The following is a 23,867-nucleotide window of genomic DNA, read 5'->3' as shown; positions in this document are numbered from 1 at the left end:
CAGAGAGTTAGATTGCATCATAGGAAAACATTGCCTAACAGGACTCCTTGGTGAGACTCAGAGCCTGGTTTTCTAGCCTCAGTCGTAGGATATTGCTTGGCTTGCTTCAGGCTGCCTTTCTGAGGCTGGGAAGACTGTAGGGAAGGATGGTGAATACTTTTTGAGAATGCAGTGCTAAAACTTTGGCTGTCTCTGCTGGAGCTAGTGTGTCTTTAGCTTACATGTGAAACCAGGTCTCTGGAGTCTTTGGCCTCTGGGAAAGCACTGGAGTGCCTAGGTGTTAGAATTGAACCAGACCAACTGGCATTTTAGTTTCCTGTCTAGTGAAAGAAAAAACCCAGACATGAAAATCCACTGAAAGAATTATTTGATTCTGGGAAGATGGTGGTGGCAGTAGCGTATTTTTAAATTCTCTCTTAATCCGCATTCCCCCACTGCCCCACTATGAACGTTCGGAACAACTAGATAGCAAACCCTGAAACCCGGGAACAAAATTGTAGTAAACCTAGGTGACAAGTTATCCTCATCACCCCCAAAATACAAGTGGTATATATATACACAATGTATACCACCAACATCCACAAGACCTTCAGGGTATCAGCGTCTGTAGAGGAGAAAGCAGAATAATCACTGGGGTATTTGATAGACTTGAGAATAGGAGAACCCCAAAGTTGCCAATAGATATTTGCTAGAAAGTTCAGTGCATCAGGGTGGGAATAGCAGTTGAAATTGGCAGGGATTTTGACTATTCAAATAATGGGTGAGTAGAAATGATCTGTGGAATAGCCATTATGACCTCTTGAAACTGGGCAACTAGGGGGTCCCTTCTAGAATGATGCTGCATACCTAAGAAATTCAGTATGGAGTGGAGTCAAAATGATCAGAAAGGATAGAGATAGTTGTGGCAAAAGATGATCTAAGAGTCTGTGTGTGTGTGTGTGTGTGTGTGTGTGTGTGTGTGAGAGAGAGAGAGAAAATCTCAAGAAATAGTGGCCGTGGTGTTGAGCACTACATGAAAGCAAACTAAAACACAGCTGTGTGAAGTTAGAAAAGGTACTCTGAACCATATTGCCCTCTAAAAGCTCAGGAAAACTAATTTTGCATAAAAATAAGCAACAGGAAATTATTGCTGTCAAATCTCATTCAAAGTTATTATACAAAAAAAGAGTCAAGAATCCCTATAGACAATGAGAGCATGCCAAAAAACAGACAAAACCTGTAACTGTTTATTTTAAAATGAGCTAAGAGATGTTAAGATCATGCATGAAGAACATAAACCAGAAATACGAAAATCTCAGAAATGAGATGACAGAACTTAGGAAAGACTTAAAAATAAAAGAATTCTGTTGGAAATGAAGATTGAACTAGAAGGAACACAGGAACACATAAACATAACAGAAAATGCCTAAGGGAAGAAACTTTTTCACATGAAAATAAATGAAGAAAGAATAAGACTTTGGGGAAAAGTGACAAATATTCATGATAGGCAAAGAACATCCAACATACAGATAATAGGAATTCCTGAAAGCAGGGAACAAAAAGGCAAGGGAACTTCACAAATAATTAAAACTAAAATTTAGGAAAATGTTCATGAAATAAAAAAAATAAAAATAAAGATTTGAAACTGCATGTTGAAAGAGCACACTGTGAAGCCGAGAATGTCAACCCCAAATGGTCAGTACTTTACATTTGTAAAGACGTATTCTTTACAAAGTACTGGATTTTAAAGGAAAAAAAATTATTTGGGCATGTAGGCAAAAACGGCAAATGACGTATACAGGAAATGATTAGATTGCTATCAGTCTTTTTTGACAGAAACATGTTTTTGCCAAAAGGAAATAGAACTACATAATTAAATAAGGAAAGAAAAAAAAGTGAGCCAAAGAATTTATAATATATCCAGCAAAACTGACTTTAAAGTATAAAGGACACAAACAAACTGTTGTGAACGTGCAAGGCCCCAGAATCTTATTCCCCTGAGCCCTTCCTGAGGAGTCTATGAGAGAATGAGTCTTAGACATAGTTACAGAGCCATTGCTATAAAGACAGGTAGAGAGCAGTAAACATGCAATTACTTGTGGAATTAAGACTGAATGAGGGTTAAAGGTAGAGGGTATAGTTTGTAATGAATGTGTGCCCAGATGGTAGATATAGTATGACTGTAGGATAAAGTAAATGAAAACTTATGGGATGCTGGAATCTTAGTATATACTCTGTGTCCTTGAGACCAAGATTTTCAAAATAGAAGAAAGGAGATACAGATATAATACAGAAGAGGTTAAGTAAGTTTTAAAAAATGTCCTGACTTTGAATTGGAAATATTAGTATGAATTCTGCACTGTGGTCTTGAAATAGCATTTCGTACTAAAAGAACCCATGGCTTCTGGAGAACTGGTTGATTCCAAGTCTAGGAAAGGACATGTTCAAGATGAGCCTGGTACATCTTCCCAGTACCCAGTGAGGAAGCTGTAAAGGAATAGGAGGGTCCGTGGCAAAAGGACTCAAGAGCTAGCTAGAAGTAGCTCCCATTGCCCCATCATGGCACAATTTGAGCTTCAAAAGGATAATAATTGCAAATGATTGAAACTCATCAAGCAATGGGTCACCTTTGGATGATAATAGGAGGGCAGTTTATCATCTTAAAAACTGATAAATATAAGGAAAGAATCAAGCATTTGTTCTGCCTTTTACTTTTGAACTAACTACACTGGATAACCAAACAGTAGATGAGGGAAAGTGTCTATTAAATTGGTTCAGTTAATAAAAGGAAAAGAAATGAAAGAATTGGAATATCATAATTTTGTAACCCCAGTGAATGAAAATATCTAAGCAGTGAGCATCAATAGCCACTAACATTACGAAAGGAGAGCCATCGTGTGCCTCCTGATGAAGCAGTATGCTGCCACCTGCGGTCTTGCCAAAGGGATGAACCTGTGTCTGATGAAGTCCCTGAGTCCAGCTGCTGATTTGCAGACACACCAAGAAAGGAAGAACACGTTGACCTGCTCCATAAGTGTGGAGAACTGTGTAGGTCAAATGGCTTGGATTCTTCAGCAGATATATTACAAGGAATATAAAGGGATGGAGAGAATATTTGTAGATTAAAAGAGATTTTAAAAGTACATATCAGCTGGTGTGGTGGCTCACGCCTGTGATCCCAACACTTTGGGAGGCCGAGGTGGGTGGATCACAAGGTCAGGAGTTTGACACCAGCCTGGCCAATACGGTGAAACCCCGTCTCTACTAAAAATACAAAAATTAGCCAGGCATGGTGGCACACACCTGTAGTCCCAGCTACTCAGGAGGCTGAGGTAGGAGAATCACTTGAACCCGGGAGGTGGAGGTTGCAGTGAGCCGAGATTGTGCCATTGCACTCCAACCTGGGTGACAGAGCAAGACTATCTCAAAAAAAAAAAAAAAAAAGTACATATCAGGTTGGGCATGGTGGCTTACATCTGTAATCCCAGTGCTTTGGGAGGAGGTGGTGGGAGGATTGTTGTTTGAGGCCAGGAGTTAGAGATCAGCCTGGGCCACAGAGCTAGACTCCATCTCTACAAAAAAAATTTTTAAAAGTTAGCTGGGCATGGTGGCTTATACCTGTAGTTTTAGCTTCTCAGGAGGCTGAGGCAGGAGTGATCACTGGGACCCGGAAGTTTGAGGTTAGCTCGCTAGCTGTGATCACACCACTGCACCCAAGCCTGGACAGCAAGTAAGACCCTGTCTCTAAAATAGACAGATAGGTAGGCAGGTAGATAGCACCTTTCCAGATTTTTAAAAAGTGGACAGGACTACCCCATGATGTGTAGGTATATATACTTGAGTGATTAAATTATTTGAAAAACTTGAAGAAAGTCAGAATAATGGTTACTTTTGGTGGGAGAGAGACTTGTGATTGGGACAAGGCACATTGAAGAACTTCTGGGGTGGTTCTTTTTTCGTTTTGATTGTGGTAAAATATACATGATATAAAATTTACTATCTTAACTATTTTTCATTATACAATTCAGCAGTGTTAAGTACAATCACAGTGTTACGCAACCATTCTCCAAAACTGTTCTCATCTTGCAAAATGGAAACTCTGTATCCATTAAACAACTCCCTATTCCCCCTCCTCCCAACCCCCAGCAACCACTATTCTACTTTCTGTCTCTGTGATTTTGACTCTTCTAGTTACCTCATGTAAGTGGAGTCATACAGTGTTTGTCTTTGTGACTTTTTTTGTAGATTTGACTTTTTTTTAAGTTTTTAAAAAAATTTTTTTGAGACAGAATCTCACTCCCAGGCTGGAGTGCAGTGGTGCGATTTTGGCTCACTGCAACCTCCTTTTCCTGGGTTCAAGCAATTCTCCTGCCTCAGCCTCCTGAGCAGCTGGGATTATAGGCATGCACCACCATGCCCAGCTAGTTTTTGTATGTTATATTAGAGACCAGGTTTCACCACGTTGGCCAGGCTGGTCTCGAACTCCTGACCTCAAGTGATCCGCCAGCCTCGGCCTCCCAAAGTGCTGAAATTACAGGTGTGAATCACTGTGCCCAGCCTAGTTTGACATTTTTTAAAAATAAAAAGTTTAAAAAGCTTTAAATAAGTTACTGCTAGATTAATTTTCAAAAGGAACAGAACAGTTCCTAGACCCATCCCCGACTCTTTTCTAAAATTGCCAGACACGGGCTTTCTGTGGTTCTGTGAGTCAAAGCAGGAATGGATGTTTGGAGCTGATTACTCTTTGTTCTGTGAGCCCTCCTGGCCGTGCCTTGGTGGAGTGGGGTAAAGGCAACAGGTTTTTTTTTGGTTGTTTATTTGGGGTCTGGAAGACCCTTACACTAAGGCTGAGGCTGGGAAGAGAGGATTTAGTCAGCCACTGTTAGGAGAAATACTACATTTAACATGTGCAAAAAACTTTTTTTTTCCCTTTTTGGCTAACCAAGTAGCTTTCATTTATCCACATAATAGCACTGTTCTGTTAGAGTCACGTTGTGAAGTGCTCCAGTAGATCGCTCCACTCTGCGGTGTTCATCTCTACAGAAACGATGTGTGGAGATCGGGCATTTCCCTTAAAAGCCTGGGTTTTTAGAGGGCCCTGGACTAGGAGGAAGTAGGAGATGGGAGAAGGGACTAGGCTTAAGGAAGCCATTGCCAGGTGACTGGCTTGACTGAACATCCTGTGTTAACGCTTTATTTCTCGAAATAGGGATAGGCCATTAAGAGACTTAGGAGTGTTCTCGCTCAGCCCCACTACTGGCCGGATTTGCTGCTTGGAAGCAAGAGTGGGAGGCTCCTTGTCTCATGTTTCTGTTGAGTCTGTAACATGCCCCTAGAAAATGCCTTTTCTCTCCAGGAAACCAAAGTACCTCTCCTGAGGGAGGGACAGGGCCCTGAGGTGGTCCTGAGAGCTGGCTATGAAGTGTGACAGGACCTGACCTCACCTCTTACCACACCCCCTACCCATACTTCCCACCCCCTTTTTGGTAAAACTGAGTGGCCTTGAGGGTTCAATCTTCCGGGGAAGGATTACTCATCAGCAACCTCTTTAACATATGTTTGGCTTTGTAGTAAAATGGCATGAAATTGATAATCTGATGATCTTTATAAGTATCTTATATCAAAATATCCTTGCTCTAGACACTGTCTTCTTTAATCAGAACCGAAAGGATAGAAGTAGGAGAGATTCTTCTGAAACCTCATTATGTATTTTGGACTAGCTAGTCTAAGTCTGGTGACCTCTGTTGTTGTTTGTTTTGAATAAAACACCTGAACACATTTTCTGACTTATGGTCTGAGCAGAGAGCAGAATATTTGAAACTTGGACTATCTGAAAAATGTGAAATGTCAGGTCACTGCTTTAATAAATCATCTGGAAATTCAGTAGCAAACCCTAGCACTGGTGGCAGGATGGAAAGGAAGTTTTCTCATTTTCACATTAGCAGACTTTTGGTTCTTTTCCTAAATGACATTGCAAACATCCTGCCGGTTCTCCCGGATAGGGTGTTAACTTGAACTGCAGGGGAGATTTCCAAGGTCCTCTGAGCTTTCAGTTCAAATCTCCTGTCTTTACAAGGCCTTTCTGTTCCCTAGGATGGCAGACTTAATCCAAATATGAAAAGCACTTGGCTAACAATCTTGATAGCTCTGGCAGAAGAAATGCCAGTCTGTTTGCACTGCTCAGGACATAGCTTTGCGCCATGTAGCTCTAGGCCAAACATAGACCTATAGGCCTTCAGGGCTTCCTAGCCACTCAACACTCAGATTATGAGGGCCAGATACATTATGCTGATGTCAAGAGTCCCCTTGACATCAAGAGGTGTTGGGTGGAACCCGGAGGCAGAAGAGCTCAGATTCTGCTCCAGTGCTTCCTTATTCCTGGTCCTGTCTCCCACCTCGCAGCCAGGCTTCCATTAGTGGCAGCATTTCACCCCTGTTTCCATGGGGAACGCTAGCTCCTGGGAGAGGACAAAGAGGCTCTCCACTGAAGCCAGCTGCATGTTTTCCTCTCCACTCTGCCTAAGGATGGTCTGCTTTGGCCTGTATCCCGTGCTTCTCAGGAACCCAGTGACCTTGGACCACTTCGAGTGTATTTGCCATTTTTCTCCAATATATTCTTAATACAAGGGATTTTACTGGCTCAGTGGATTTTTAACATGTTCTTTAGAGCAACCTCAGTGCATGCATATTCAACCAAATTAATGGTCCCTTATTTGCTAGCTTATGTATTGGTCAGGAACCGTAAGTTCACATGCCAGTACTTGCGCCCATCTGTGTGGCTTCCGTTTTCACACACACACACACACACACACACACACACACACACACACATTCTCTCTGTCACACACATACTCACACTTTCATACGCACACATGTACACGCTCACACATACACATTTACACACTTACACTCACAGTCACACACACACCATATACACACACACACACTCAGATATACACACATAAACACACTCTCTTATGTATTTATTGAGCATCTGTCAGGTGCCAGGAATGCTACCTCTTGTCTTGAATTTTCACCAAGATCCCATAAAATAGGGATTATTGTCATTTTCTAGATGTGGTACCTGACTGAGAGAGATTGTGTGTCAAAGAGAACATTGCCATTTAGTGACAGTGTCCAGACATACACCCAAGCCCTGTAGACTCCAAAGGCCATTTGTTCCCTGTATCATGTCATCCTGGATGGCCTGTGTTCAATGGACAGAGTGTCTTCTCACATTAAAGGCATCCAAAGGCCTTCAGCTCTCCTCTCCCTGGCATGTCACAGAGACATCTCTTAACTGACATTGGCATCCCATGTGACACGGAGGTCGGTGGATCATGTGAAGTCAGTTCAGTTCATGCCTTGGTCTGAAAAATGGTCAGCATGATGCTTCCTCTTACTGTCACCAGATGAGGTTCTTATGATGGGCACAGGCTTTTAACCTGATGTGTGTCTTCTCTATTGATGACATTGCTGCCTCTTAAAGCTGGCTGTGATGAAGTACTAGTTTTTTCCATTTCCAATAATTTGAGGACAGATACTTAAAATATATATAATGGAAATGTCATGGTCATGTAAAAAATTGCTATGCAAGTTCCAAATGCTTGCTCTCAGCTTCTGTATTTCTCTCATTGTGGGCTGGTGGAATAAACAGTTTGTGGTCCCGTGCTGGTCTGTGGGTGCATCTTGAATAGCACTCTACCATATAATTTAGGGGCAGTATCAGTGACTTCAGAAGAAAAATATAATTTCTATAAGCTACAACCTTAAAATGAATTTATAGTAATAGTGTTTCTGTTTAGCATTCTGATTTTGAATATTGTTTCTACAACTTTTAAAAATTACAAAAGTAGTTCATGCTTGAAATAAACATTCAAATAGTATGAAAATTTCCAAATCAAACTGTTCCCTTTTCTCCCACGCCCACCCTCCAAACAGCTTTTATCAATTCCTAAATTGAAAGTTCATCTCACATTCAAGAAAGAAGGGTGTGGATCAGGATTTATGAAGAGGGGGAAGGGATAGGAGAGGCATTTCAGAAATGTATCCAATTTTTTACTGTATTCTGTCTTGTTTTTTATCTCAAAGCAGAAAGTATAATTTTTATGAATATATATGACTCTGTATAAAGTAACATGACCGTTATCTTTGATGCACAGTATTTTCTAAAATTGATTCTCTTTTGTTGCAGAGCCAGATTACTTTAATGGATATACCTGTGTTTAAAGCTATCCAGCCGGAGGTCTGTACTTTGTCTTTATACTCTTCTATTAATGCTGTGGGTGGGCAGCGAGGATTTAGTCAGCCACTGTTGGAGTGACTCCGTTTCTCAGTTTCTCTCTTGAGGGCTCTATAAATGCATGTTATCTACTTAAACCTCATTCTATTCTTGATGGTGCTCGTGTTTTTGAGCCCAGTATTTGGATTTTCCAGAGAATGTCTCCTGTCTGGGCTACTCTGGCAGGGCTGGGAGCAGTTGGTACCCACAGGACTCCACACCTGAGAGTCAGGTCTTGACACCCTCATTCCTTTTCCTGGGCTCCTGCTGCTGAAAATGTTTACTTTCAAGAAGTGATGTCAGGGAACATTTTTCTAGAAAGTTCTCTTTTTGTTGATCCCAAATTCTGGTGGTTGCCTTGTTTTTGTTTTTGAAACCAGTTGCCGTAGCAAACATGTACATATTTACATTGAAAGCATATATTGGTCAGGTGTGGTGGCTCACACCTGTAATCCCAGCACTTTGGGAGGCCTAGGTAGGAGGATCGCTTGAGACCAGGGGTTTGAGACCAGCCTGAGCAAAATAGTGTCAAAATAAAAAAAAAAAAAAGCATATGTACATTTTTAGAAACAGCATATTCAATAAAGGGTAAACAGTTGATTTTGGTATTAAAAAAATTCCTGGAAATGTTTGGCAATTGATAACAAGGTTTTGGTTATTTTACCCAGGGTGTGTGTATGTGTGTGCGCATGTGAGATCAGGTAAACAAAAATCCATTTCAAAGTGGTTGAATAGGGAGACTGAGGCAGGAGAATTGCTTGAACCCGGGAGGTGAAGGTTGCAGTGAGCCATAATCGTGCCATTGCACTCCAGACTGGGCAAAAGAGCGAGACTCTGTCTCAAAAAAAAAAAAAAAAGAGGTAGCTGAATAGGCTGAAGAGGAATTTGTTACAAGGATAAAGGGGCACTTTACAGAATTCATGGAGTGAGTTCAGGCGCCCAGAGAGCCACCAGGACACAGGCAGTGCCTACTTCCTGCTCTGCTTTTACCTCTCCTTCTCTCTCCTGCTTTCTTGTCTGATTTGACCTGATTTGGCCTTTCGAAAGGGCCCATGTTTACATAATCTCCATTTAAGTCACCGCCCCAGACTGGGACCAGCAGATTTCAGTCCAGGCCAGCATAGCGTGTGTCCAGTGCTGGTCCAGTCACCTAAGGCCAAGAGTATGTGGTCAACATGGGCAAACACTGAGGGACCCAGCCTTGTGAGTGAGGTTCAGACCTCAGAGGAGAGGTGTGTGGTTGCGGAGATAGATCAAAAAGTGCTGCAACTAGGGTGTGAATTCCAGAATACTCTTAATGCATTTCTTCTTACAGAACTGTGACTGTTTAGACTTTGACAAAGAGCATATCTTAACACAAAGGCACAGTGTTCAAGCCTTCTGAGAGCTGGCACGTAGCGTACTGAAAAGTAGGAGGAAACTAGTACCACTAGCTTTGTTCAGCATTTATGTGAAGACGTGGCAGTTATTTGTATTATTGTATTATTGTGTGTGTGCTTGTGTCTGTGTGTGTTGTGTTCATTAGGGTTGGGGAACAGAGCTTCGTTTGCTTTTTTTGAATTGACTGACTTCCATTCTTTTTCTGTTTTGTTCTAATGTGGTATGATCCATTCTTTCTAATAAAAAAACAACATCAAATCACTGCCTCTTGGAGCCTTTTGGTAGAATAGGTGTGTGATGGTTGCCTTGGTTCTCAACTGAAGCTATTTCTGATTATGTTCTCTGCTTAGCTCTGATCTGGAGCAGTTTAGACATTTAGGGCTTTCTTCTTCATCCGAACATCAAGGAGGACAGCCCACCTGCTGTGAGCCCTGAACCTGCATGTGCCCAGGAGACTGGGATCATTGCCAGGCTGCTGGAAGGAGGGAAGTGGGTGGGGGCTTCTTCCTCTTCAGAGGCATAACCAAGGCCAGACCAATACTTTTCCTCAGGGCGCTGCAGTTTGGAAGGTACCTCATCAATACATATCTTAGTTCAAGTTGTGACAAGACATTAGAGTGGAGATGTTTTGTTTTCAAGACTGTAGCTTGTAGCGGTGGTTCTTAATTGTGGCTGCACATCAGAATCACCTGGACAGTCTTGGAAACATGGGGGTACCCAGAGCCCCCTCCCCCACAATCCCCCACAGACCATTGAGTCTGAACTTGAATCTCTTGATGGGAGTCTGAAACCTAATCAGCCCTATTTTGTAAAAGTTTCCCAGGTAATTCTGAGGCGGAGTGAGGATTCAGAACTAGTTGCTTTGAGGTATCTGGAGAAACCCCAAACTTGAACATTTTGAATCTATAATGTGTTAGCTAAAAATGGAAGAGTTTGTTCCTCATTGTCAAAACTGTGGTCAAAGGAAGCACCCTGGGAGCTGCCCCAGCTTTTTTGCTGATGTTGTTATTGTTAGCAGACTGAAAACTGAAAATTTTCCTCTTGGGGATGCTTGCCATGTTGTGGCTGGACCACCCCAGAGTTGGAAGGGCATGAATAAAGTACAATTGTAAGTATGCAGAGGCCAGTGTCTGAGAGCAAGATGGGTGCTGTGAGTGACCTAGGCTCCCAGGAGATCAGGAAACTTGTAGACCAGTGCCTTTCAACCCTGGCTGTGCATCAGAATCCACTTGGGAATTATTTTTTAAAAATTACAAATGCCTAGGCTTCATCCTTAGAGATTCTAAATGCTTAGGTTTAGAATGGGACTCAGGAATCTGCTTTTGACTGGGCACCCTCGAGGGTTCCAGTTGGATGAGAACCAGGGATGTAGTGATTTTGAGACCGATAGCAGTTTGCTTTGTGAAATCCTAATTTTCAAATTTCTAGTTGTCTTATATAGTGATTGTAAGACTGACAGAAATTTGCTTTGTGAAATCCTAATTTTCTAAAGATTTTTTCTTGCCTAGTAACTAAGATTACCCTTAATTCAGCCCACAGAGATAAGAAGAAGAACATTAACCATGGACCCTGTGGCCAGGACTTGAACCAAGCCTGTCTGAGCCCTGAGCCTAGAGCTCAAACTCTCAGCCCCTGTTGCATGTGGGTGTAGCCCGACTCCTGCACTGCATAGTGGGCTCTTACCTCTTTTGATGTGGAAACAGCCATCTTACCAGGCCTCCACTGTGTAAGCAATATAGTTTATGAGTCCTTCCTAGGCTGTTCAGATCCTTCACAACTGGAGAATTGATCCTGGCTGGGTTTAGATACGGTGATTTGGACTTCTGGAGTTGTCCTGGAAGGCATCAGCCACTTCCTAGCTGGTCATTTTTCCACCCTGGCTCAGGTTTCTGCTTTCCCATCATGCTGTTTGCCAACTCTGTGCTTATTAATGAGGAGCTGGGGGTATTTAGCTTGAAAAAAGAAGGTTCCTGAGGGACATGATTTTTGTCCTTGGAGATCTGAAACGCTTTGAACAAGCTATAAGGAGTTATGGTGAGACCTGGATACTTTTGGATGGTATTAGGGCTGGTTCTGGAAGAAGAATGTTCCAGGTAGTGGGATTAGCATGCACAGAGAGTGTGGCCAAGGAGACTTGCATTGGTGGAGGAGTGGGGGAGATTTAAACATAAAGGCTTCTAAAGCCCTCCCTGCCATGGGGGTCCTTGAGTTTCTGGTGCTTATCTGGAGGGCAGCTCCCAGTGATAGAGTGGTGGGCAACACCCTTGCCCATGCAGACCCTTGCCTCTGTGTCCTTGTTTGGCTCCCTAGCCCTCTGACCTAAGCCCTGAAGGCCCAGTGGCTCACTGTGCACAGGTTTGAAAAGAGGTGGGTGCTGATGTGGACTGTTGCTGGGTAGCCTGGGCCGTTTACGTTTTCCTGAGCATTTACTGTGTGCGGGCTCTAGGCTAGGCTCCTTAGATGTAGGGTCTCATTTAATCCTCATCACAATCTTATGATGTACCTGCTGTTATTGTCTTTGTTTTATATATGAGGAAGCTAAAGCTCAGACATGTTAAGTATTATAACTTAGTCCATGATTACTGTATTAGTCCTCTATTGCTATGTAACAAATCACTCCCACACTTAGCAGCTTAAAATAATAAGCATTTATCTGTCTCAGTCTCTGTGGGTGAAGAATCCAAGAGTGGCTTAGCTGGGTGGTCCTGGCTTAGGGTCTCTCAGGAGGTTGTAGTCAAGATGTTGGCTGGGACTGTAGTCATCTGAAGGCTTGACTAGGGGTGGAAAGTCTGCTCCCAAGGTGGCTCATGCACAATGCCTGGCTCTTGGCAGGAATCCTCCATTCCTTGCCATGTGGAACTGTTCATAGAGCCCCTGAGTGTCCTCATGGCATGGCAGTTGACTTCTCCTAGAATGAGTGACCCAAGAGAACAAGACAGGAGCCAACAATGACTTTCATGACCTGGCTCAGAATTCACATACTGTCATTTTCACAGGTATTCTATTAGTATCACAGATCAGCCCTCTTCACCAAGGGGGGCACTATACAACAGCTGGACACCAGCAAGTAGGAAGTGGGGGACCCCTTGGAGACTGCTTACCACAGGCCTCAGGTCAGAAGGTCAAATACAGGTAGTCTCCGGAACTTTCACAATTTTGCCTTTGCCAGTGCCCCAGCTATGTGATCTTGGGTAAGTCATGTTACCTCTCTGAGTTTTGGTTTCCCTGTTCATAGAGTGGGCATAGTAAGAGTACATCCCTCATAGGGTTATTTGGAGAAGGAAATGAGATAATGCATATAGAGTACTTAGCACAGAGGCTGGCACCTAGTGAAACAACATCAACCATTTTTGAATGTGTAGTGCATACCAGGCATTTTGTTGAGTGGTTAAAGACTTTATATGTGTTACGTCATTTAATCCTCAATTTACCCTGGCAGGTGCAATTATTATTTCATTTATAGATGTAGAAACTTAGGCACAAAGAGGTAATGTAACTGCCTGAGCTGGGTGGTAATGGGAGTGGGTATGTAATGGGAGCAAGGTGTGGACCCTGGCAGTAGGAGTTCAGAGTTTACTGCTGTTATTACTATTGTTGTTGTTGTTGTGGCGGCTGTGACTATGGTTGTCACCCACCAGTGTCCCTTTGTGCCAGTCTCTGGCTTGCCCTAGGATACATGCCTTCCTGCCTCAGTCCCCTGCCCTGCTGTTCTCCTATCTTCCTGCCTCTCAGTTCCCCTTCCTGTCCTTCGTATTCTTTTAAAATATTTCTTCTTCTTCTTCTTCTTCTTTTTTTTTTTGAGATGGAGTTTCACTCTTGTTGCCCAGGCTGGAGTGCAGTGGCGTGATCTCGGCTCACTGCGACCTTCTCCTCCCGGGTTCAAACAGTTCTCCTGCCTCAGCTTCTCAAGTAGCTGGGATTACAAGAACCCCCCATCACACCTGGCTAATTTTTGTGTTTTTAGTAGAGACAGGATTTCGCCATGTTGGCCAGGCTGGTCTCGAACTCCTGACCTCAGGTGATCCGCCCACCTTGGTCCCCCAAAGTGCTGTAATTACAGGCGTGAGCCATGCGCCCAGCCCTATTCTTTTTAAACATTTCTTATTGTTAACAATTTCGAATAGACATGTATACACACATACTGGATTTATATAGGCAGAGTGGTAAAATGAACCTTTGTATACCTGTTACCTAGATCCAACAATTGCCATATTTGCTTCATTTACCTCTTTTTTTCTTTTTTTATTTATTCCTGGAAATCTTTGAAAGCAAATGCCTAACATCCTATTATTTCCCTCCTTCAAACTTCAGATGTAGCTCTTTAAAAAGTTATTTTCTACCATAATCATAATAGCATTTTCACACCTAACAAAATTAGCAATAATTCTTTAGGATCAAATTGGGGGAATTTCAAATTTCCCCAGTTGTCTCAGAAACAAACAAAACTCACTAACAGCAGTGACAATTCCAGGGCCTGCACGTTGCATTTGGTTGGTTGTTATGTTTCTCAAATTCCTTTTGATTCTAGTGTAGTCCATCCTCCCTCTCCTCCCTCATGCGCTTAACTTACTGAAAGTTGCACTGTGTAATATTCTAAATTGTAAATATTCTGCTTCCTCTTGGTGGCTTAACTTGTTCACTTGTCGCCTATTTTCTTTCAATTAGAAGTTAACCCAAGAGGCTTGATTGGATTTTGGGTCAGTCTTTTTGGAAAGAATGTGTCCTAGGTGGTGCTGGGTACTTGGTATCACATATCACATCAGGAGACATCCAGTTGTTTTGTTCTTTGTCATGTGAAGATTTATTGATGAGTTCAGGTGGTGACTGTTTTATTCCTTCATTGTAAAGTTCACAATCTACCTTTTACCTAATTATTTTGTCTGTCAATGATCTTTGCCTGAATTGAGTATTTTATTCGGCCTAGCAAAATGGCGACTTTTCTCTCTCTCTTTTTTTTTTTCTTTTTCAGAGACAGAGTCTTGCTATGTCACCTAGGCTCTAATGCAGTGGTGTGGACATAGCTCTCTGCAGCCTCAAACTCGTGGGCTTAAGCCATCCTCTGCCTCAGCCTCCTGAGTATCTAGGACTACATATGTGTGCCACCATGCTTGGCTAATTTAAAAAAAAAATTTGAAGAGACATGATATCACTGTGTTGCCCAGGCTGGTCTTGGACTCCTGGCCTCAAGCAGTTATCCTGCCTCAGCCTCCCCAGTAGCTGAGATTACAGGCATGAGCTGCCACACCTGACTCTTATAGCTGAAATTCTTAAGAAGAATGTTTCCTCATCAGCTAGGGCTACTTGTACATATTTAATTCTTTCCTTTTAATTATCAATTTTCGAGTAAGCAGCTGGTGCCCCGCTTACCTTTAATGGTGACTTGTGGGTGTGTAACTGCTTTGTTTTTGTTTTTGGTGAGCAGTCTCTCTCCTCCATCATAATGAACTCGTGGATGTTTATTATACATCCTGTGTGTTTCAGTCAGTTATAGTCACCATTATTTTTGGTATACCAATTGTCCTGTCTTTGACCAGTAGGATCCCTTTTATGTTGGCTGCTGTGTCTTTTTAACATGATCCCGTTCATTTTTGATTGCTTCCCATACTTTTTGGCCCAACAAGATCCCCAGGGTTATGTTGCATGTTTTCTGTTGCAGACCTGGAATTAGGCATTCCTTCAGGGGGTTTCTTTTAGTGGGGAATATTATTTAGAAACCATAATCTGGGTGAAGATTACTCAGTATTACTGGGTTGCCATTGCTTTTAAGCCTTTGCCATGGACAAAAGTAGTAAATAGTTATTTTTTAAAAGGAAGAAGTCATGAGTTCATAGTTAGGGTAGATGATATTATTTCTCCATAATTCTTCCTTCTCTCCTTACACCTTGTCATACCTTCACTGTGGGTGGTGTATATCTCTCCACCCTATTGACTTTGGGCTTGGCCCTGGACTCGGTTTTGCCCATGGAATGTGGGCAGCATGGCAGTGTACAGATCTGAGCTGAGCTGGTGAGAGGCATGGCAACCCTCGGCCAGCTGTCTTGGAACTTCCCTTCTCCATGCTGTACCAGTAACTGTTGCTTGTTTATCTTCAGTCCCCAAATGAGGACATTACAGTTGACCTGAACTGACTCGAAGTCTAGATTCCACCCTGAGACAAGCCAAAGCCAACCCGGCAGAGCTGAGCTGAGCTGCATCATCTACAGACCTATGAGCATGAAATAAATGTTGTTGTAAGCATCTGAGATTTGAGGATTGTTCGTTATACTACATTATCTCGTAAAAATATAATACTGGTCTTTCCAATTCAAATCTAAGATTATAGAGTTGTTACTTAATTCCCTTGATATTTATATATTTTATTTTACAATGACAATTTTGGTTCCTAGCAACATTAGTTACTTTTTTATATTATCCCATCATATATATGTAAAATAGTTAAAAAATGATCATACCAGTATTACTACTAATCAGTAGACTGCTGGTCAAAGTTTAACATTTTCTTGCAGTTAGTTCTTTTACTTCTTGTCTCCTCTCTTTCCTACTACTTATATACCCAAGTAGGCCTCCTCGCTGGACTTTTCCCTTAAAGGTCTTTGGAAGCACCAGGACAGAAAAGGAGGGTTATGCTAACTTGGTTCTAGAGGGTCTGCATACTGAGATACCCTGTCATAATCCCAGTACCTGGAACACAGTACATAGTAAATATTTGTTGAATGAGTGGAGTGTGAATGGATGCCTGAATAGGGGAAGCGCCACAGGAGAACATTATCTGGCTGTGTTGAGGCACACTGCCAAGCGGGGGTGGGGGTGTGCCAATCAAAGGAGCGGTATTACCAGGGTGTCTGTTTTGTGGTGTAACCACTTCCCACAAAGCAAGGGTATTTCCTGGTGAGCTCAGCCTTTTGAAGATTCATGTTTCCAAATGCAGTTGATAACTGAGAGTGGAGCTGTGGCTTTTCATGACTTCTGCTGGTTTCTGCAAGGGGGACCACAAAGAACATCATTTCAGGGCTTAGAGGAAGCCAGGCAGACGGTGAGTTAAGGATTGGCAGAGACTAAGGAAAATGGAAGTTACAAATACGGAACCATAACTACCCTGTCCCCTGGTGACTCTAACGAGTGACCAAGTTTATCAAAAATTGGTGTATTAGTGCAGATATAGCTTTGTAGCAATAATATCTCATAGCTGTGTTGAACTTACAAGTTGTGGCCTAGAGCCGCATTGCCACTGTGGTGGATTGGGTTGCAGGATGGATTCCTGGGTGGATTCCTGGCTGCAAGGGCTCGGAGCAGGGGCTGCATTGTAAAGGAGGTCTGTCTGAAGGTCCTGGTGGCAGCAGCCTTCTAAAAGGGTATGTTTTCAGGGTGGTGTTTTGTCTCTACCAGAACTCCTTGCCAAATCTGTCAGTATGCCCAGTTCCCAGCCTATGGAATTGAAGGCACAGCAGTTCTCAGAGACTGGTCTAAATGTCAGAACTCTTTTTGTCATTAGTTTTAACATGGAGCAGCACCAAGGGGGAACTGCTGTTCTTAGAATGTGCTGAAAATGGGCACAACCTGTGCTTTATTCAACCCAGGGTTCTGTCATAGCTGAGCTGCTGGGTCTGTTAAAGCCACACAGCTTGAAGAGCATGAACTTTGATCTGATGAAGCCGAGGTTGAGTCCCAGCCTCACCCCTCTAGCTTGGAGACTTAGGACAAGTCATGTATTTTCTTTATGCCTCAATTTTCTCATGTGTAAATTTGGCGGGGGGCGGAAATCATAGCTTTTACCTTACAATGGGCATGTAAGAACTTAGTACGGTGCCTGTACCAAGCAAGTTCCTAGTTACGCGTGGCTATCATTTCACCAATGTATAGTTTGAATAGGCAATGTGGGTTATAGATGGGAGGTTGCTGCTCAGAATATTCAGTGATGCCTGTGCAGGAGCCAGTGCCCCAGAGGAGGTGATACCTGAGTGGCAGAGTGTTTAAGAGCATGGTACCTGGAATCCTTCAGACCTAGGTCCATATCCTGGTGCCCTGGATAGCTGGGAGACTGAGGTCTAGAACAAGACATACACCATGGTGCCCTAGGGGCCCTGCAAACATCATGTGGGAAACTCACTCAGTCCTGGGGTTGGGACATTATCACTAGGCCTTGAAGGCTGAAAGAGATCATATCTTATTGGTGATTTGGGGAGTTGGGGCAGTTGGAAAGGGAATTTCAGGCAAAATGTCTTTGAAAAGACAAGTGATGTGCTTAGCTTTTGGTGCCTGGTGTTCTTGAGAGAAGAAAAAGAGAACCTGCTCTTCCCTCAGTTCTGTGCTCTGCCAGGGCATCATTGCCAGGGATGTTGGTACACGCCAAAGGCTTACCAGAAGTCAGTGTTTCATTCCCTTGCCGACTGGCAGCTGGGGCATTGGGCAGTGGGTACCAATTTCAGTGAGGTGGAAAGCTTTCCTAAGTGGCCGTGTTTTTTCCAGTCTTCTCACTGCCCCTGCCAACATTGTTCCATCCCCACTGTCACATTTCCCAGTAGTCAGCCGTGCCTTCACTCATTCATCAATCTACTGTGCTAAATGCTGGAGAGGTGATGAAGGGGACCTCAGCACAATCCAACCTGAGTCAGGCAGATGTGTAAATAAATAGTAATCAAGAAGTATTCAGGGGTTGGGGGGCTAGCATATCAAGGAGAGAGTGAGGGTGGGGATGGGCGGAAGGCAAGGAGCGTGTCCCACAGAAGGGGATGTTTGAATAAGGAAGCCAGGAGAATGGGGTGGCCAAGAGCATTGCAAAAGCAGAAAGATTCAGTTGCATGTGGGTGTTTGGAGAACAGTGGAAGTCTGTCATGAAGTAAGAAGTATATCTAGGTCTCTCCTGCAAGATCAGGACCAAAATCCAGAGGATGAGTGGCCAGGAAATACAAGGACCTTGCAACGGTGAGGTCAGCAGCAAAGGAGGTGGCAAGAAAGAAAGAGCCTCAAGCCTGGCGGGTGGGGCGGGGGGACGAGAGATTCAGGGGCCTTGCACTGAAACCTTCACATACAAGGCCTGGCATCTTTGAGGAGCATGGACACATGTCAAGAGAGCCAGGTTGGGCCAGGCAGTTTGAGTTGGCAGGAGAGGGCAATGAGGCTTGGAAGGGAGGCTTAGATGTGCCTGACTAAGGAGTTTGAGCTTTATCTTGTTAGCACTGGGCATTCACTGAGATATTTAAAAAAACAAAAAATAGAGACAAAGTCTTTCTATGTTGCCCAGGCTAAAAGTACAATGGCATGATCATAGCTCACTGCAGCCTCAAACTCCTGGGCTGAAGCAATCCTCCCACCTTAGCCTCCCAAGTAGCCGGGACTACAGGTGTATGCCACCATACCCAGCCCTCTGAAGGATTTTAAAAGGGGCACACCATGAACAGATTTGTGTTTTAGGACGTTCATTTCAACTGAGACAGAACCAACTGTAGTCAGGGATACTAGTTAGGAGGATTTTGCCATGGTCTGCATGAGGCAAGGTGGTCACACTGGAGAGAAGGGCAGGGCCTGATGTTACACTGGTTGTGCGGCTGCTGCGAGGGCCAAGATGAGAGGAAGCAGGCTGTAGGTGTGCCTGAAGAAAAGTGGGCTGTCTACTTAGGGAGCAGAAGGAAGAACAGGGGGCAAGGAAGGATGCAGAGAAAGTGGCTCTAGAGGTAGGAGGAGGCCTAGTTAAGTCAAGCAGGGTGATCAGCAATGTTTTGCTTGGAGGGAGGGAGGCCAGAAGGGCCAGAGACAGCTGATGGCCTGAAAGAAGGCTGAAGGACTCAGAAGGCCAAGGTGGGAGGACCACTTGAGCCTAGGAGTTTGAGGCCAGCCTGGGCGACATAGCAAGACCCCATCTTATCATCATCATCATCATCATCATCATCACTGAAGGACCAAAAGTCAAGAAGAGGGCAAAGCACAGATTTGGTTAGGGGAAGGGGAGGGAAGCCAGGAAATAATGGAGGGAGGAGGATTTCAGAGTTCAGGGTCTTTGAGGTGGGGCGGCTCCGTGCTTGAAGGTGTGATGGCGGTGCCTTTGTGGAGCACAGAGGAGATTGAGGCATGGGGGCACCCAGAAGTGAGAAGTTTAGTGAAGTGTGTGGAGGTGACAGCAGGAGAATGGGAGGAGGGGAAGACTCAAGCCAGAGCTACAGGCAAGGGAGCATCATAGTGGGAGAGCAGACAGCAGCATGGAGGGGAAGTAGAGGTGTCAGGACCCAGCTTGGGCCTCCCAGAAGACAAGCTGTGGGTCTGGACTGTGGACCTTGGAGGCGAGGAACCAGAACATCCCCAGTATCTACTCCTAGGTTTGAGGCACAGACCAGGTGCTCAGTGTTAGTGGAAGGCAGGCCAGGGGTGGTCTGGGTAGGCCTGCTGGTCCTCTCCCTCTTCCTCATTGTCTGTGGCCCTGGAGGGAACCTGCTAAGTTCCTCTGAAGTGTGTTTTAAGGAAAAGGCAGTTCTGGTTAGAATGAGGAGGTGAGAGCAGCATTAACAGAAATGTTTTGGGACAAAGGAGGTATTCTTCAGATAAAAGACATGTTCCTGTGGGACACTTACTCTAGAGGGATTTGATTTCACCCTTCCCTGTATCAGGCTGAAGCTTGAGACCTTGCTTGAGCTTGACTTGACCAGCATCTGTTGGGTCCCTTTCTGGTTTACAGAAAGGCTGGCCTGCCGGCATGGAAGGCTCCCTGCAGAAGTCCACAGTTTCCTCCAGGCCACATGACACGTTGCAGTTCAGGAAAACACTGCCTGTGGGTCCAGGAACCTGACCCTCTGGCCTTTTGTCTGGATGCTGTTTGCCTGCTCTGAAGAAGCAGGCATTCCAGAAAGCCGAGGTCAGTGTTGGACGTTGGACAAACCCTGTGTGTCTTTGCTGCTCCTTGGAATCACAGTGTTTGGCCCTCGGAGAGGGAATAACGTGGCCAGCAGGCAGTCGTTTGTAAAGTGGAGATCGGTTTCACTGACATCATTAAAACCCCTCTCTCAGGTCACATGCTGGGCAGTTTTCTCAGACCATTTCTCTCTGCTACACTACCCTAGTCCAATCTACTGCCACCCCTCCTCTGAATGATGGCAGCAGCCTTTTCATGTCTCCCCACATTAAGTTCCATCCCCCAGCCTCCTCTTTGGAACCAGAGACATCTTTCTAAAGCCAAAGTCTGACCATGTGCCTGCCCTGTTTAGAGCCCTCTGTGGCTCCCCACTGCTTCTAGGATGCAGATCCCCCTTCATGCAGCCCCACCTTCATGCAGCCTCCCAGGTTCTGTGAAATAGGCCAGCAGCAGACCTCCTGACTCTCCTGCTCCAGTTCACCACTTTGTGTGTACACCACAGCCTCCCTGGCGTTCACTCCTGTCTGAGCACTTCTGCACAGGTTGTGCCTTCTGCCTGGAATGCTCTGCTCTGCCTCCGGGAGATGACGAGCAGTCAGAGCTCCGAGGTAGTGCTCCTTCTTCTCATGTTCCCTCTCATAGCTGCCTCATACACGTGGCACTTCTTACATATGGCACTTTTCACCATTGTACTGAGATATTACGACTTTTAAAAGTTTGAATTATGAGTTCAAAGTTTGTCTCCCTCCTGGTTTGTGAACTCCAGGAATGCAGAGATCATGCCAGTACTCTTCATCCCTGACTCCTGTGACCTAATGCAGTGCCTGATGTTGTTTATTATTTGTCGAATACATTTAGGATGTAGCAATAGTAATAATACTGAAATCCCTTGAATCCTTTCCACTTGTATGCTATCTGCCTTTCTTTGTTCAAAAAACTGGATTAGGTAGTAGGGGCAGTCTTGGTGTCCACAAGTTGGGGCTGAGACATAGAAAGGATGACTCTCAGCATACGACTCATTAGAGCTGTTGTTACTTAGCACCCAAAGGCTAAACAGCTGTCTAATTTGTTACCGCTCTGAGTTCACATTTATTATTTGCACATTTTCTAGGAATTGGTCTGTTTTAACAATTTCTTGTCACAATGGAAACAGAGTAGAAAAGGAATTCCCTCAACTCTGTTCATTTCATGGTGGAGATAAGAGTAGGGGCTGGAGTTCCTCTCTGAGCCGCAGGAAAAGACCTGCCTGAAGGGTGGGGAGAGGCTACTGGGGCAGGAGTCTGAACTGGCTACACACACAGGCCAGCAGCACATTTGATCCAACTCTTTGCAACTTTGAAACTCATTTTTTTTCCTCCTTCTTGAGCATGGATATGACATTAGTGTTGGTTAGAAACCAAATTTCCTTTTAAGTGAATTAATAACACAAAACAGAGCCTTTGGTGAACAGCTGTTTTCATCCTTGGGGACTTGGCGCCTGGTTGGGATTTTTTTGTCTGCAAGGAAAAGAGGGTTTGTTTGAACTCTTGTCATGGGAACAACTGCATGATCCCAGGAAGTTTGGGGTAGTGAGAGGATCATAAGTTTTGGAGGCAGGAAGGTCTGCATTTGAAACTTGGCTCTGCTACTCTGTAGCTGTGTGATCATAGGCAAGTTCCCTTATCTTTCTGTGTCTCCGTTTTCTTCTCTGTAAAGTGGAAATGATTCCCATCTCATAGTGTTATGATAGTTAAGAAGATTGTGTAAGAGGGGGCCTAGAATGAGCCTGGTACATGGCAGAAAGTCACAAATTGTTTCTTAATTTTTGAGAGAAGTCAGGGATGTGATAAGGAGAAAAGCAATAGGCAGTGCTAATAAGTCAAGCTGAGAAGGGCTCTGGGCTCAGCAGTATGTAAAGCTTGCCAAGGGTAGGACCTCATCTGTCATTGCTATATCCCTTATGGCAAGCAGTGAGTAAGCAGTGTCTGGTACATGACAGGATCAATACTTGTCAATACTTGTTTGATGAATGACAAGTGTGTAGAAAAGCATTTCTACTTGCATGGCTTAAAGCTTAAGAGCTTGGGCTCTGGAGTAAGAAGGACCTGGGTTTCTATCTTTGTGACCATGGTCAAGTCACTTAGCCTCTCTGAGTCTGTTTCTATGTCTGTAAAAAGACACGAGGATAGCATGAGATTATTTTCAGCATTATTGAGGTATAATTTACATATGATAAACTGTGCATACTAAAGTCAACAGTTTGATATGTATGTATCTGTAAAACCATCGCCTTCTCAATATAATGAACATATCCATCACCCCAAAAGTTTTTTCATACCTCTTTGCAATCCCTTCCTCCTCTTCCACTCCTTCTACTGTTCTTGAAATTAGGTAGTGTATGTCCTTAAAGTTTGTTATTCTGTTTCAAAATTGTTCTGACTATTCTAATCCTTGGCATTTCCATATGCACTTTAGGATCAACTTAAGTTTTACCAAAGAAGTCTGCTGGGATTTTGATGGTCATTGTGTTGAATCTGTAGATCCATTTGGGGAGGATTGACATTTTAATGATACTGCATCACCTGAACCATGAAACACAATGTAACTCCATGTATTAAGGACTCATAACACTAAGGACCCATAGCACAGTATATCACCTCATGTATATAGATCTTCTCTAATTTAGTAATGTTACATAGTTTGCATTGTATAGGCCTTATACATCTTTTGCCAAATATATGTGGGATTTTCTACCCAGATGATGATGTCTCTGTGAATAATGACAGTCTTGTTTCTTTCTGAACTGGATGCTATTGTTTCTTTTTCTTGCCTTGTTGCATGGGCTATAGCCTCTAGTACAATGTTGGGCAGAAGTGATGAGAGCAGATATCCTTGGCGTGGTACTGATCTTAGAAGAAAAGTGGTCTTTACTCATTAAGGATGATGTATGTTAGCAGTAGGTTTTTCATAGATGCCTTTTTATCAGGTTGAGGAAATTTCCTTGTATTCCTCATTTACTAAGAGTTTAATCTGGAATGGATATTTGAGTTTTATCGAATGCTTTTCCTGCATCTATTGAGATAATCATATGGTTTTTCTTTTTTAGTCTGTTACTGTAGAGAATTACATTGATTAATTTTTGAATATTAAACCAACCTTGTATTCCTGTGGTAAACCTCACTTGGTCATGATGAATTAATTATCTTTTTTTATATTGTTGAATTTGATTTGTTAAAATTTTGTTTAGAATTTCTGCATCTGTGTTCATAATGGGGAATGTTGATCCATATTTTTCTTTTCCTGTGAAGGTTTTGTCTGGTTTTGGTATCAGCATAATACTGCCCTCACAAAATGAGTTGAGAAGTATTCCTTCCTTTTCAGTTTTCTAGAAGAGTTTGTATAGAATTA

At 43.5% G+C, this 23,867-nt stretch overlaps 2 protein-coding genes across 19 annotated transcripts in view; both read left to right on the top strand.

Annotated features, from left to right (window-relative positions):
• The window catches only part of GARNL3 (GTPase activating Rap/RanGAP domain like 3), a 598,754-nt gene that overhangs the window by 169,687 nt on the left and 405,200 nt on the right, over positions 1–23,867 (top strand). The gene's annotated exons all lie outside the window — the stretch shown is intronic.
• The window catches only part of RALGPS1 (Ral GEF with PH domain and SH3 binding motif 1), a 309,219-nt gene that overhangs the window by 53,729 nt on the left and 231,623 nt on the right, over positions 1–23,867 (top strand). For 17 of the 18 annotated variants that reach the window (XR_007719610.1, XM_050760039.1, XM_050760032.1 and 14 more), the window contains exon 4: positions 8,174–8,224. The exons of the other annotated variant lie outside the window; for it this stretch is intronic. Coding sequence is in view for 16 of the 17 variants with exons in the window: in XM_050760039.1 (XP_050615996.1) it covers positions 8,174–8,224 (51 nt within the window). In the remaining variant the exon portion in view is untranslated. The remainder of the gene's footprint in view (positions 1–8,173; positions 8,225–23,867) is intronic. 18 annotated transcript variants of the gene reach the window in all.

Source organism: Macaca thibetana, chromosome 15 (assembly GCF_024542745.1).
Source record: "Macaca thibetana thibetana isolate TM-01 chromosome 15, ASM2454274v1, whole genome shotgun sequence".
NCBI lineage: Eukaryota > Metazoa > Chordata > Mammalia > Primates > Cercopithecidae > Macaca > Macaca thibetana.
This window is presented reverse-complemented; position numbering and strand designations above follow the sequence as displayed.